At 43.4% G+C, this 12,469-nt stretch overlaps 1 protein-coding gene and 1 long non-coding RNA gene across 2 annotated transcripts in view; both read right to left on the minus strand.

Moving 5' to 3' along the window:
* Positions 1-12,469, minus strand: part of LOC144683103 (uncharacterized) — a 113,580-nt gene that overhangs the window by 54,774 nt on the left and 46,337 nt on the right. The window lies entirely within an intron of this gene.
* LOC144679664 (interleukin-8-like) lies at positions 3,054-6,889 on the minus strand. The gene is made up of 4 exons (XM_078540267.1): positions 6,754-6,889; positions 5,368-5,503; positions 5,154-5,237; positions 3,054-3,789 (listed from the first exon to the last, which is right to left on the minus strand). Exons 1-4 carry the CDS (start codon positions 6,815-6,817, stop codon positions 3,765-3,767), a joined length of 309 nt encoding a protein of 102 aa, XP_078396393.1. The 5' UTR covers positions 6,818-6,889; the 3' UTR covers positions 3,054-3,764.

Below are 12,469 nucleotides of genomic sequence, written 5' to 3' on the forward strand. Positions count from 1 at the left end.
AGGAGCCCACTGGAGAGAGAGGTGGAGGAGGAGCCCACCAGACAGAGAGGGAGAGGAGGAGTCCCCCAGAGAGAGTGGGAGGAGGAGCCCCCCATATAGAGAGGGGGAGGAGGAGCCCACCAGAGAGTGAGGGGGAGGAGGAGCCCCCCCGAGAGAGAGGGAGGAGGAGGAGGAAGAGCCCCCAGAGAGAGAGAGGGGGTGGAGGAGGGGGAGCCCCCAGAGAGAGAGAGGAGGGGAGGAGGAGGAGCACCCAGAGAGAGAAAGAGAGAGGAGCGGGGGAGGAGGAGCCCTCCACAGACAAAGAGAGTGGGGAGGGAGATGGAGGAGCCGCCCAGACAGAGAGGGTGAGGGTGGAGGAACCCCCCAGAGAGACCAGAGCATGGAGGAAACAAATTGAGGTGGAACACAGATTGAGTAAGAACAGAGATGTGGTGGGGAAGAGAGCACGCCCCTAGCCGGTGCTCACCACTTACTCTTGACCATGGCTCACTGGGAGGTTGCTTACATTGGTTACTCATCGGATGGTTCAGTGTTGCTCAGTCCCTGGTGTCCTTGGACCCCTATGAGGTCTTTACAAATGCAGAAGAGTCAATGTGTGAGTGGTGGAAACAGAACAGTAGAGAAGAGCATTGGGTCACTTACCACCCTATTTACACGGCTTCACCAGCCTCTGCCATCTTGGGTGGGCATCCTAAGTGACCAATTGACAACTTTTGGGGCTGAGGATCCTGCTACACTTCACTAATGTCCTTTAAGGAAGGAAATATACTGTCCTTGCCTGGTCTGGCCTACATGATTCTCCAGACCCACAGCAATGTGGCTGACCCTTAACTGCCCTCAAAAATGGCCTAACAAGTCACACAGTCCAAGGGCATTTAGAGATTGGCAGCAAATGATGGCCCATGAAAGAATATAGAAGAGTACCATTTTGAGGTTAATGTGTATCGGCATTGAACAGCCTATCATAAAATAGATTTTTTTTAAACTTTGAATTTTGTGAGAGCAGGAGGAGAAGGAATGTTGTTCCTCAGTCCAGAGAAAGAACTTTGGTTTACTGCCAGTCCGTGCAAGGCTCCACCCAGCATTCCTTCTCCCCCTGACATCCACTTGAAACAAAGAGAAATAAAATGCTTTAACAAAGCTGATCAAATCACTGTCCTGCCTAAAGCTTACAGATTACAACACCAGAGCTTTTCAAGAATCATCACTCCACACTTTGTGACCCTGGTACACGAGGAATATTTCAGACTTCCTCCTTCAAATCACTCACATAAATTTCCAGTGGCCTTGGTAATTGTGGCTGAATTGATCTTAGAATCTATAAAAATCCTGCCTCTGCTCAAGACCTGCATATAGAGCTCTGCTTCACCTGATGACTCAATCCTCTCTGCCACTCCTCCTTGCTAACAAAACAACAAAACATACGTCAACAGGTTCCACTTTATACACCGCACATATTACTCCTTCAAAGAACTCTAATACATTTGTTAAACATGATTTTCCTTTCACAAAACCATACTGACTCTTCCTGCCTACCTTAAGATTTTCTAAGTGCCCAGCTATAAGCTCTTTGATGATCAATCCAACAGCACTCCCACAATAAGGGCCGGATGTTCCTTCCGTTGGGGGTTTGTGCGGGAACGGGCGCAAGCGGGCAAGCGGTTGGGGGTGGGCGCCGCCATTTTATGTGGGCTGGCCAATTAGGGCCAACCCAGCGTGACATCCACCCAGAAGCGCTGTGCGCTCCCTCTGCGGGCGGGGTGCTCCCTGAGCAGGGAGTGCGCTATTTCGTACATGTGCGTGAAAGAGCGCAGCGATCTCCCTGAGGAAATGTGCTGCCTCGGGGAGATCAGTGTCATTTTTAAAAACCTAATTAAAGAGGGAAAAACATTTAAGGACGTGTCCCCTCATGTGAAGCTGTCACATGAGCTGGGACATGTCCATTACATTTATTAAAAATTGTTTGTGAAATTTTAAATCTTACATGAAACCTCATCCCGCCCGTGGATAAGGTTTCATGCATTATCTAAAGGCCACCTGGCCTTCTCGCCTGGTCCATTAAATTCAGTAATTAATTTGCAAATGTCCATAATAGGCCGTTGACAGTGCGGTGGGTGTGCAGCTGACTTGGCTGTGTGTCCGACGAACTGAAAATCTAACAGACATGGGGTGACACCACGATGTACGCCCCACGTCACCCCGCGTCATTTTACTCATCGGAGAGTGGGTCCTGCCCCCACTCACCAATCTGAAAATGCTGCTCCAGACGTCAATTGGCCTATTATTTCCTGTTCTCTGACTCCCTCCCTTTTTGAATAGAGGCGTTATATTTGCTACATTCCAGTCTGATGGAGCCTTTCCAGAATCTAGGGATTTAAAGTTTATGGATGGAGAATAGTTTGGAAAAAATGATGAAGTTAGAAGGATAATACATGTGAGTTCGGCTAACATACTGTGAGCTTGCATTTGTGCAGAACTATTCAAGAATTACTTTTCAGGTATAGTCTGTGTTGCAATGTAGGGATATGTGGCAGCCAGAATGTACCCATATTCCCACGAATAGAGATGTGACATATGACCAAACACCTTGGTTGGAATTTTATGGACACGGCGCAGTGGGGGAAGGGTGGAACATGTGGCGAGACATTCAAAACTCCATTGACTTTGGTGGAACGAGAAGATCCTGCTAGCGAGAAGAGCCGTATAATTCCAACCCTATTTTAGATGCTTATTGAGGGATTTATACTGGCCAGGGCACCAGAGAGCTCCTCTGGTCTCCCTTGATTACTGCCATGTGATTTTGCATGTCCACATGAGAGGGAAGACATGGCCCTGGTTTAACATCTTATCAGAAAGAAGGCACTCCTGTCAGTGCAACATTTCCTCAGTGCTGCACCAAAGTATCAGCCCCACAATATGCTCATATTTGTAGGATGGGGTTTGAGCCCATGACTCAGTGCTGGGAGTGCTATCATTGAGCTAAGAATTGCCGACTAACATTCCGTTGTCTACTCATTTCAGATAAGCTCAATGATTTAAACGGAGATCAAAAATTGATATTGTAAAACACATACAGAAAATAATTCTTGCTTTATTTAAATAAAAATGTCTTATCAATTTATAATAAATATAAATTACAATTATTTCCTCATACACACATTTATGTGTTAACAAAATTACCAAGTGCTTTCATGGCAAAACATAAATACATAGGGAATTAAACTTTTTCAGGACAGCATAAATATCAATGAGAATAAATAAATTGCAACTCAAATAAATTACAATAAAAATCAAAATTACAATACTGACAATATGCCACGTCAAAATTGCGAGCTTCATTTCCAGTGAATAACTACACTCTGACATGTTAGTCTGGCAGCAAATGTATGGCAATTTGAAAACAGCATCAAAGTTGTACCGTCTAAAACATCCAGTTATTTTACTGCAATGGAAGAATTTTGCCCTTGGTGTGCGGGCTCGGTGGGGATGAGTGGGGGCATTTGGGAACCCGACCACACCCACGATCAGGCCTAGAAGCCATTTCACACTGGCCGGCCAATTAAGGGTATAATAAAAATGTAATGAAACATGTCCCCTCATATGATTGTAAATACATTGCTTTATATCAGTCAGACAGTCCCGCGCTGTTACAAGTTTACGACAGGCTTGAACATGATGGTTAAAGATCTGTAAATGTCGGAGTTAGTATAAAGTCTCATTGTGGATAGGTGTCACCTTCTCAGCACTCAGCCATTGAGATCCCCTTACTGGGCGTCATCAGTCTTGGAACTGTAAAATATACAGAAACAAATAAAAATTACTCTCAATCTTGCAGGAATGTGTAATAAAAATATTCAGGAAAGAAATCTATTTCACAAACTCATGTCTTAAATATTGTTTCATACACAATTGCACCAGAACATAAGAACAGTCAGTTCCGCCATTCCACGTGATTGCAACTTATCTGTATCTTAACTATAACTGCAGGTCCTGACCTCATCTCCTGTTATATTCTTGTCTCGCAAAAAAGATCAATTTCAGATGTAATCATGAATTGAATTAGCATCTACTGCTTTTTGAGGAGGAGAATAACAGCTTCTATGCAACAAAATGTTTCCTAACTTCTCTCTTGGCTCAGCCCTGATTTTAAATCACGTCCCTTGTTGTCGAGTTCCCAATTGAGAAGAAAAGTGCATTTATCTACTCCATCTATTCCTTTCAAATTCCTCAACATCTTAATCAATTTACCCTTGAACTTCCCTATTTCAGGGAATACAAGCCCAGTTTCTAAAATCTCTTCTCTTAATCAAACTCTTGGGGCTCAGGTGCCAGAGCACAATGAACAAAATGTTCACCAGTTTGTCATTTTTTTGACAGAATATCTCCCATTCTCCTGTTAAAACCTTTGAGTGAGAGCAGCAAAACACATTTACAACTGGTGACAATTGCAAAGGTTTACTGCTGTTTCAAATCAAACAACGTAAGACGCAATGAAACTCTGTGCTAGCTTTTAACAATATTTGGCATTAAACCAGTTCTCCAGTGTACATAACCTAATGGGAAAGGGCGTGTGAGAAATGGATCAGTGTTACATTCATACCACAGAAGATATACTGCTAAAGTTACAGTATACATTGCCACCTAAGTCTTGCTTTTTGAGGTGTTCATGAAATACTTGAGGAAGGTCTCACTGGGGTTTAAAGTGAAAAGTCCTGTCATCATTGATATTTCTCTCCCTCAACGCCATGCAGAAATAATAGTTTGAACTAAGTTACAGCTTGCCCAATAGAATATGGGTAAGCACTGCAATTTGTCCATTTCAGGTTCTTTAGCTCCAAGGTCCTCCCACGGTTAACTACAATTTTATCAATAGCTTGCCAACTCAGTGATATAGATTTTCATCTTTATCACATGGACTGTACCTGGTGGAGCGATCACCAGCTCTTTACGGAATCCGCCTGATTTTCATTCTCCAAAATCAAGTAGGTTCTCTAATAGGCAGTCAATCTGCTCTTTTGGATTACTACACAGACAGTGAAGATAAACCCCTACCTTACATATTCGGTGCCTTTATTCCCATTGCATGCCTTGCTACTTTTTGGAGAGCTAAGATAGATCTATTGTTTTATTGCAAGCTAGCATCTGAAACTTACCGTTTGGTCATCAGGTCAATGATCTTCTTCACCCAAATGGCTTCAGGATTCAGACACACTGGAGAACCATTTTTCAGGATCGCACTGAAAGAAGCGAAATATGACAATTATTTAAAGTTCTGCTGCCTACTTTCAATAAAAATATCATTAAAAATTGTGCAAGCATTATTCACGTACACGGTATGTTTTTCCATAATCAGTTATTAAAACTTACATGATTTCAACATTTGAACAGTGTGGGCCACTGGGAATAATTTCAACATTCTCCATGTGTTTTGGATGGATGAATTTGGAAATTGTATTAATGCATTGACAGCGCAAGCTCACTCCTGCTTGTCTGAGAGATGCAGCTATGGAAAGAACAGATTACAGAAAGTCAGTATTTGTAACTTTAATTTGAAATGTCTTTTCGTATAGGTGCATAGATAGTCTTAGACAAAGCGATAGCTGACTACTGATAGCAGACACCCTAAAAATTTCTCTCTACTGAAACAAGGGTGCCAGCCAAAGATTAGACCTCTCAGGCTATATGTACTCGCTTGGCAAATTTCAGGTCTAGATTAGACGCTCTTACAGGTTTGCACATTTGACCTCTCCTATAACTGGATGCTCACAATGAATTATTAAATTTCACTCTTAATCTCTGGATTTCTAATAGCATAATCTGGTGGTGTAGGCTCCCATGTTATATACATTAGATACCATGACCCTCACATATGTGTTTCTCCAGTTGTCCAAAAGCTGGAATGATTAGCAATTGTACTGAGTGAAAGCAAGATACAATTAGAAAACTGCTCTATTTCTAAGTCAGTAAAAATGCAGAGTTATACCTATAGAAAATCTTGTTGACTTCAACTTAACTCCAGCCTGGTAAATAATAAAAATAAAATCCTGCCTAACCACTGGCTAAAATTGAGTTATTTTTCTTGAAACCATTTAAGCCTAAGGCAATATTCCTTCTTAAAGGAGCATTGTTTCCTTTTCTGCCTTACTCAACACCCTTTGTTAAAAATGCCCTTCAACATAACTTTACCTCTGCTTTAGATCTTTGTGCACATTGTAATTTGGGGTCATTCAGTCGCCTATTCCTTGTCCACTGTCCAGGTCAGAAGAGCTGCTAATTAATTTTTCTAAAGCTGCCACATCCTAATGGTTTGAGACTGAACAGCATTGTCTCAACACAATGTATAACAGGTGATGCTGGCAGGGTAAGATTTATTTGGAAGCACCAATTTCCTCAAAAGGTGGTTTTGGGCTAATCTTGAACCACTGCAGCTTTTGTGATGATGGTGTTCCCAAAATGGAGCAATTGTGGCTGAATCACTCAGTAACAATAAAAAATCACAAATCCATCCCTGGACACTTTACAATACATTTCTGAAGTTACAAATGATAGAACTGATCCCTAAAGTTAGCCTGTGCAGTCTATTATTAACAACTAATTGTTTCATAATACACACTGGCAATGACAATTTCAAATGTGTATCTTAATCAGTATTATTTGCATTTACCTATAACTCTACTAGTCATATAAATGTTTTCATACAGATTCCAGTTCTGTATAATTGCTGTGCAACTATGAAGTCAGATTATCTCTTACCTTGGGTGGAAGCCACATAAAGTGCAAAGAGAGTCAAGACGGCGAGAGTAACTTTGCTGTTCATTGTCTTTTGCTTGTGTGATGGTCTTAATGTTCTTCTTGTTGTTGTGCTCCGTGGCTGAAGTTTGTATCTAACTTCTCGTTGTCCTGTTTCTCTATTTATAACCAGAGTGCTGTTACTCATGACATGAGATGATGCCAGCAGGAATTTCCCAGGAAGTTGCGAAATACAAACATACCAATATTGAGGATTAAAAAGCTTAAAACGAGCCCATGCATGTAAACTATATCACTTTAAAACTTAAGAAAAAGAGCTTTAAATGGATTCTTTGAAAATTATTCGCAGAAGAAATCTATTTCCTCCAGGATTCTTGCAAAGCTGCTTTCATTTTAATCCATAGTGGCCAAAGTGGCTGTGAATTGTCATAGAAAATCTTTTACAAAGTTTTAGTGTAAGCAATGGCTATATGATATAAACATTAATGTTATATTCAAATGAAGTTATGTTTAAAGCAAATAAATTAACATTTAATTGTTATTGATATTTGTTTCTGCCTAAATTTAGTCATCAGACCCAGTGGAGAGCAAACACTGGCAGCTGGTGGTGGAAAATTACTGAGGTATTTTTGTGAATGAAATCAGCAACACAAGCTGGACACATTCATATGATATTCCTCTTTCCACGAGTTAACATATTTATTTTAATTAGGTTAAAAGCTCCACCACAAATGTGGGCTCAATGACAAAAATTTTCCAGGGCCATTGGCGACAGGCTGGGAGGCAGGAAAGAGGACAAATGGTGCAGAAAGGCTTTGGGAGCAGAGTGCCCGCCACCTTCCTGCTGCCATGCCATTTTGTAGTAGCGTAAATGGTGGCAGACAAGCAACCACTTGGAGGTCAATGAAGTGGCCAATCAAGGGCCTCTTCCTGCGTCTGCTCGCATTTTATCAGTGGCTTATTTATGGATTATTATAATTATTACTGCATTTGGGGGAACATCTATGATAAACCCTGTTGGCTTCCCAGCAGGCACCAGCAATTGGTTCCCACCTTTTTGGGCATCCATGGCCCTTGGAGGTCCTCCCTCCCCTGACAGCAATGGCTGTCCATAATGGCAACAATTCTGCCAGCCCTCAGTGACGCCTGCCATGGGGTACAGTCAGGTAGGTCCCAGCAGCCACAGACTCCACTTGCTGCCCTTTGAGGGCACACTGCCATCGATGTGCCCTCATCCTCCAGCTGCAGCTTCAGCAAGGGCCACTGTTAGCGTTGGACCTGCTGAGCTGCGAGCCATCTGATTAGGCTGGCAGCTCCTGGGGTGGGATCTCCGTCGTTAATAGGATGGCAACTCCAGCAGCAGGCACCTAATGAGCAGTCACTGGCAAAATGTGATCCAGGGTCCAGCCACCCCCACCAAAGCTGGGTCGCTGCTCCAGCTTTCGGCCTTGTCCAGTGGGACTGTGCCACCTCCACAAATAACAATGTAGCTCGAATGTGTTACGCATTCATGTTGTCTCCTTGAGAGGTGTGTGTGACGCAAGGGACCTTTAGTAAAAAGTAGATGTCAGTGTAGTACACGTGAATAATGGTAGTGGATTTTCCATCCATTATTACCACTCCTTTCGATCTCCCTCACAAGTTAATATCAGTGAAACAAATTGTTATTAATTGTAAGTTAGGAGTTGATAATGACCTACCCTTAGAATGCATTGGAAATGGAATGAAAAAATATAAATTAAAAATGAGTTACAAAGCTTACATTCAATGCTTACATGATTTACATGAAACAAAGGCAAAATTTTGAAGCTTCAGTCAAGATACTATTTATATGCTTAAAAATTATACAAATATAGTCCTGATCAGTAAGGTGACAGATAATTCTAAATATATTCTCTAAAGATATCATTATATAACCAAAATCATTTAATGGCATTTATTTAATTTGGCTTTTAAGCATCTAATATATGTCAAACGTTCAATGATTTTGAAGGAAATGATTCAATTGTGCCAATGTGTCACATTGGATTTAGCAATTTGATCAACAATGGAATCATTGCAATGATTGTAATCAAATTGTTAAACATTTCAATCCGATTATTTGTTGCACAAGAGCCTAAAATTTCCCCAGAATGTTCCGTGGCATCATTTTCCCCCTGTTGGGGGAGAAGTGCAGGAGCAGGCAGCGTTCAGGGAGCTGGTGTGATAGTGCACTCACTCACACCCTCACTTGTCTCAGAACCCTCCCTTCCCCCACCATGTCCCACCCATCCGGCACTGCATAGTGCGTTTCACACTGGCTGGCAATTAATTGTCCAGCCAACGTGAAATCACTGTCGGGAGTTGACAGAGTGCGAGAGCAGGTTTCACATCTGCTTCAAGTCCTGGCAATTGTGCTCCCACACCAAGCGTAAAATTCATGCCCTGGAGACAGGCAGCATCACCTAAAGGAGCGGCAGAGAGGAGGACCTGGGGATAAACAGCAGGGCCCAAAAGAGCGGGAGAGATGAGGACTCAGAGACAGACAGCAGCACTTAGAGGTGCCACTCAATCTATTGCAATTTATGGCTCCAGAACGGACTGAGCACGTTCTGAATAAAATTAATGTGTGACATCACAGGAAAACAGGTAGTTGATATTTTTCTCATTTATCTTTCAAAAACCGGGTAATTTTAGTAATTGTAAGTTTGTTTTAGTAGTAGGAAGGTTTACTAATAGTAGTAAAGTTTGTTGGATTGCCTGGTGAGTCTTTCCTAATTATCCTATCTATGGAATTTCAATCAGGTTAAGAAGAACATTTATTGAAATAATGGGCAAGATTTTACCGTCGGCGAGTGGGGGGGTGGGGCCCGGGGGGGTGGGGCCCGCTCACTGATACGTGGGGGGGGGGGGGGGGGCCCGCTCACTGATACGTGGGGTGGGGGGGGGGGGGGCCCGCTCACTGATACGTGGGGGGGGGGGGGGGGCCCGCTCACTGATACGTGGGGTGGGGGGGGGCCCACTCACTGATACGTGGGGGGGGGCCCACTCACTGATACGTGGGGGGGGGGGGGGGGGCCCGCTCACTGATACGTGGGGGGGGGGGGCTGCTCACTGATACGTGGGGTGGGGCGGGGGGGCCCGCTCACTGATACGTAAAATGACGCAGGGTGAAGAATGAATAACTGAAAGAAATTAGTATGATTGAAAATAAGTACTGGAGTAATTAATGGACTGAAATTTGATAAATCCCCTAGACTTGATGATCTACATCCCAGAGTATTGAAAGAGACAGCTGGAACAGTGCCTACAGATTGGAAGGTAGCAAATGTAACCCCACTATTTAAGAAAAGAGGGAGAGTGAATACAGAGAACTACGGACCTGTTAGCCTGATATCAGTAGCAGGGAAAATGCTAGAATCTATTATAAAGGATTTGGTAACTGGACTCTTAGAAATAATGGTAAGATTGGGCAGCGTCAACATGGATTTATGAAAGCAAAATCTTGTTTAACAAGCCTATTAGAGCTTTGTGAGCATATAACTAGCAGAATACATTAAAGGGGAACCAGTAGATGTGTATTTGGATTTTCAGAAGGCTTTCAAAAAGTTCCCACACAGGGGGCAGGATTTTACCGTCAGCGAGCGGGGGTGGGGCCCGCTCGCCGATGTGTAAAATGACGCGCGGTGACATCGGACAGAACTCCTGACATCACCGCGCCCCATTTAAATTTTCAGGAAGGCGGGGGCGCATTAAAATCAGCTGCGCGCCCACCAACATGTCAATGGCCAATTGAGGCCATTGACAGATCAATTAAAGTAATTAGTGGACCTGCCCGTCCAACCTTAAGGTTGGCAGGCAGGCCAGGAGCCCCGGCAGGAACTAGAAAAAACAAGAAAGGGTTTCATGTAGAGTTTTAAAAATTTTAATAAAGTTGTTTTGGAAATTATGAACATGTCCCAACTCATTTGACATTGTCACATGAGGGGACATGAAAGGGATTTTTTTATTCTTCCATTTTTAATATTTTTGAAAGTAGAGGCAATCTCCCTGAGGCAGCACTTAGCCTCAGGGAGATGAGTGCACTCTTTCGTGCGCATGTGTGAAAGAGCGCACTCTCGATTTTGGATTTCCCCCCCCACCCGCACAGGGAGCGCATAGCGCTTCCCTGCAGACGTCGCGCTAGGCTGGCCTTAATTGGCCCACCCACGTAAAATGGCGCCGCGCCTCCGATCGGGGAGCTGATCAGAAGTGCGCCCGCAGGCACCCACCCATCAACTCCCCCGCAACTGGGGGAAAATTCTGCCCAGGAAGTTGGTAGGCAAAATTAGAGCACATGAGATTGGGGGTAATGTACTGACATGGATTGAGAATTGGTTAACGGACAGAAAACAGAGAGTAGGATCAAATGGATCATTCTCAGGTTGGCAGGCTTTAACTACTGGGGTTCCACAAGGATCGGTGCTTGGGCCCCAGCTATTCACAATCTACATCAATGATTTGGATGTGGGGACCAAATGTAATATTTTCAGGTTTGCTGATGACACAAAACTCTCTTTCGATGAAAGGTCGTCCATCTCTGTTTCTAGCCACAAATGCTGCCTGACCTCCTGAGGATTTCCAACAACTTCTGTTTTTACTTTAATCAAATATATATTGAGTTAGTTCATCAACTTTATTACAGGCACCTCCTGACTTGCCAAGTAATTATGTATTAGTTTTGGTGCATTCCAATGTACACTGTTCCTGAATACAGCCTAACAACTCTGTCATTGAACTCAGTGCCTGGGCACTTGTCAATTTTACCATAGTGACTAATTGATTTGTTTTATAATTAAAATATTGGGACTGTCATTAATGACATCTCTTCTCTTCAAAAATTATTTTAATTGGGGCTCTTTAGTCCATTTTGAAGCTATGTTAAGTTGATTTTTTTAATAGTTATTTTGTCGATTATATTTCATATTTCACTAATTATTCAGAGTTGTTTACACAAAGGGGATAGTTTGAACATTCTGTTAAATTGAGAGCAGGGGCTCTAGGGATCAGGAGTCAGGGGATCAGAAGTCTGGCTTTCCTTCCATAGCCTGGAGATTTAACTCCACATCTTGTGTCTTTAGCCACTGCCATGTTCCCAACTCAGAAGGAATCTTGAATGGCATCCTCAGGATCCAGTTAGAAAGGGAATGTGGTGGAGGAGATTATAGGACCAGCTGGGTGTGATCCCTGTACCCCCAGTGGGGGAGCTATGATCTCAAAGCGAGTCCGATCCCCAAACCAATGGGGAGGAGTTCAATTCCAGGAGGGGTTGGATCCCTGACTTGACGTGAAGGAGTCTGGGGGGAAACCAATCACAAAGGGAGTGCAATCCCTGGCCTGGCGGGAGTCTGATTCCAAGGCAGGGCAGTGGGGAGGTGCGGGGACGGTGGGGCAACCCTCGACCCTACTTGGGGTGATTGGCATGAGTTTTTGGGGTGGAGGGGTTTATATGGGAAGTTGGAGTCTGATGGAGGGAGAGCTTGAGGCTGCCACAAAGGGTGCTGTGAAAGCAGATGCCTTCTCCCCAAAGTTGTTGCTGCCAGAGCTAAACTTGCAAAGCAGGTTAAATCTGAAGCTTCCAGTCTCATTTACATATTTAAAATGTCAACCCATCTCCTAGGAACGGTTGGTTGCGCCTTCTCGTCCCGCCTGATCAAAACTTGGAAGTTGGCGGGTTGGAATCGGCTTCCTGAAATTAACG

This window comes from Cetorhinus maximus, chromosome 1 (genome assembly GCF_964194155.1).
Source record: "Cetorhinus maximus chromosome 1, sCetMax3.hap1.1, whole genome shotgun sequence".
Taxonomy (NCBI): Eukaryota; Metazoa; Chordata; class Chondrichthyes; order Lamniformes; family Cetorhinidae; genus Cetorhinus; species Cetorhinus maximus.